The sequence below is a fragment of the Poromitra crassiceps genome, assembly GCF_964638095.1.
Source record: "Poromitra crassiceps genome assembly, chromosome: 8".
Taxonomy (NCBI): Eukaryota; Metazoa; Chordata; class Actinopteri; order Beryciformes; family Melamphaidae; genus Poromitra; species Poromitra crassiceps.
The window spans coordinates 41,979,523-41,982,022 of NC_139629.1; the positions used below are offsets into that span (position 1 = coordinate 41,979,523).

Sequence of the window (2,500 nt, forward strand, 5' to 3'; positions counted from 1 at the left end):
CTGGCGGCTGCATACCAGTTTAGTGGGCTTACTTTCTCTTCTGTTATGTATATTTCCATCAGTCTTTTGTGTTGCTGCCTTCGCCTCCGGTGAAATAAAATCGTGGCAATTGTCTGAGAAAAAAGTCCGCTGCTCGCTCAGGGAGCTCTGTAGCTGAGTGGAGGCTGCAGCGCTCCGCTAGGCCGCAGCGGGTGTTTGGTGAAGCCGCGGTCTTGCCTGGTGAGAGGCCGCGGGGTAGAGGCTTCACTCTGTTGCGCCTCTCCCGTCCCCGCACAGCGCAGCGCATGCCTGTGAGTTTGACTAACTACAAAGTGATATCCATTCTCCTGGTCGATTGTCACATTCGCCCATGTACACTGTAGGTCATTTAGAGGCACCAGTATTTCATAAACAGTTTAAAAGTTCTGTGGATGGATTTAATTGTAATGTTATGTTATAGCCTACTTCGGCTATAAGCGAAGGACAGATATGCGGTCGCTATGACGACCAGCTGTGGGCGGGGGTGGGTGGGGGCAGATGATCCGCGGTGGAAGCAAAACGTCCATCGAGCCGATACGATTAGAGCCGAGTGGTGACGAGCTGTGCAGGGCAGTAAAATGTGGTGGAAATGAGCCAATAGACTATCTCTGTTGTACACATAGACTATCTCTGTTGTCTGTTGTACACATATACTGTAGACTATGGTCTTTTTCCATACTGGCCCGGCCTCGCACATCAGGGCTAGCCACTTGAAGGCGTGTCTTAACTGAGGATGTGCTTGTCTTGAGTGGAAAGCAGCGGCAGCATGGATATGGCTGTACAGTGTGACGAGTCACTAATGATCAAAAGTCACGAGTAAAACGGTGGATAAACATGGCATGTCTTTTCATTTCTTCAGAATAAAAAGCCTTCCACTAGTTTGTCAGTGGAAAGCTTTTAATATGAAGTAGCAGCAGCAGGAAATGTTTTCCTCAGCTCAGCACTAAAGTTCACAGCTCCGCAATGCGAAAGTGAAAGCGAACGGGAAGCAGTAAAATAAAACAAATGGCAAAATGCCTTTCTCTCCACTCCCCAGGCAGCAGACATGAGTCGAGTCTCATTGACTGTCACAACACACGCTTGTTGAGATGGAGAAGGGGGGGGGGGGGGTCGACTCGTCACGGGTTGGCAGCGGGTGACATCATGTGACGTCACCGCGGCCCGGGCTGGCTCGCTGTGGCCTCGCTTCACAGTAGATCCGTCTCGATTGCAGCCACGCACGCCCAGGGCGATTAAACTGATGACGGCGAGGCAAATCAGAGCGCTGTAGCGCGGGGCCAAAGAGGCAGTGGAAAAGGCCTTGTTATCAGTCAGGGACTTATTATTTATGCCAGTCAAAGATTTAGTCAGCAGCAGGGACTTACTCTTTATGCCAGTCAAAGATTTGGTGAATGTTCCCAAAAACAATCTTGTCTTTTCCCTTCATGTCCTCCGGCATGCCTTTAGAGCTCATAGTGGCCATGTAGCCCTGTGGTGGAAAAACAGAGTCGACTCAATTCACACCTAAAGACACTTGGAAATATACAGTGTAGCCATATTGTTCAAACATACTGTAGCAATCACATCGGCTATTATTGGGCTTTTATTAACTTTCAGAAGGCCACAGTTCTCCTCGGGCCCAAATATTTTCAGCTATTTCAGGCACCGAGAGATGGATTGCCTTGAAACATAATACTCAAAATTCAAAATAATAATTCATAAAATGTGAGCCAGACCAAAGCTCAAACTGGAGGTATTGTGATGCCAAGGATTTAGTATAAGTGTATGACTTGGATGCCTGAGAGCTGTTGGTGTTTTCAGTCAGCAGAGTGTAAGATTTACCTCCACTATGAGCCCCAGGTCTGCCACATAGTGCTTCTCTGTCTCGATAAGCTCCTTCAGGACGTACCTGTGCAGAGCACCAATGAGAAAGGATCAGTGTTAGAGAACCCCTCATCAGATGATTTAAAGAGTCAATACAATTATGAAATATGTAAATACTGTCTGCTCTGTCAAGATACTGTACAAGTATAAAATGCGTAAATACTGTCTGCTATGTCACACAACACAACACTTCTTGACGCAAGAATTTACAGAATAATGTGACTACTCAGTGTTGCCTTGAGGATAAAACTTGGACTGCACAGACTCGGGTTGCAAACGACATCATCACACACAAGTAAAGACGGCAGCTCGCTGAAACATAACATACAATATTTTGGCTTGACTTTGGCATAGCGGTAGGAGGCGGGGTTTGGACCGTCGTATTGATCAAACACATACATGCTTTTCTCTAAGGCACTGCTCCTCTCCTCCTCCGTCTCGGCCACGGCTGACGATTGGCTGGAGGTATCGTCCGTCAAAACAGAGCCGCTGTCATCGGGCAGGACACTGGTGGACTGAGTGTCCTGGGACAGACAGACAGACAGACAGACAGACAGACAGACAGACAGACAGACAGAGACATTGGTTATCAGACAAGTAGGTGGTCCAGTGTCAATAC

At 47.7% G+C, this 2,500-nt stretch overlaps 1 protein-coding gene across 3 annotated transcripts in view; it reads right to left on the reverse strand.

Moving 5' to 3' along the window:
• The window catches only part of arhgef25a (Rho guanine nucleotide exchange factor (GEF) 25a), a 61,946-nt gene that overhangs the window by 17,339 nt on the left and 42,107 nt on the right, over positions 1 to 2,500 (reverse strand). For all 3 annotated transcript variants that reach the window (XM_083641996.1, XM_083641995.1, XM_083641994.1), the window contains exons 4-6: positions 2,281 to 2,405; positions 1,840 to 1,906; positions 1,383 to 1,486 (exon numbers count right to left, since the gene is read on the reverse strand). In XM_083641996.1, coding sequence (XP_083498122.1) covers positions 1,383 to 1,486; positions 1,840 to 1,906; positions 2,281 to 2,405 — 296 coding nt within the window. The remainder of the gene's footprint in view (positions 1 to 1,382; positions 1,487 to 1,839; positions 1,907 to 2,280; positions 2,406 to 2,500) is intronic.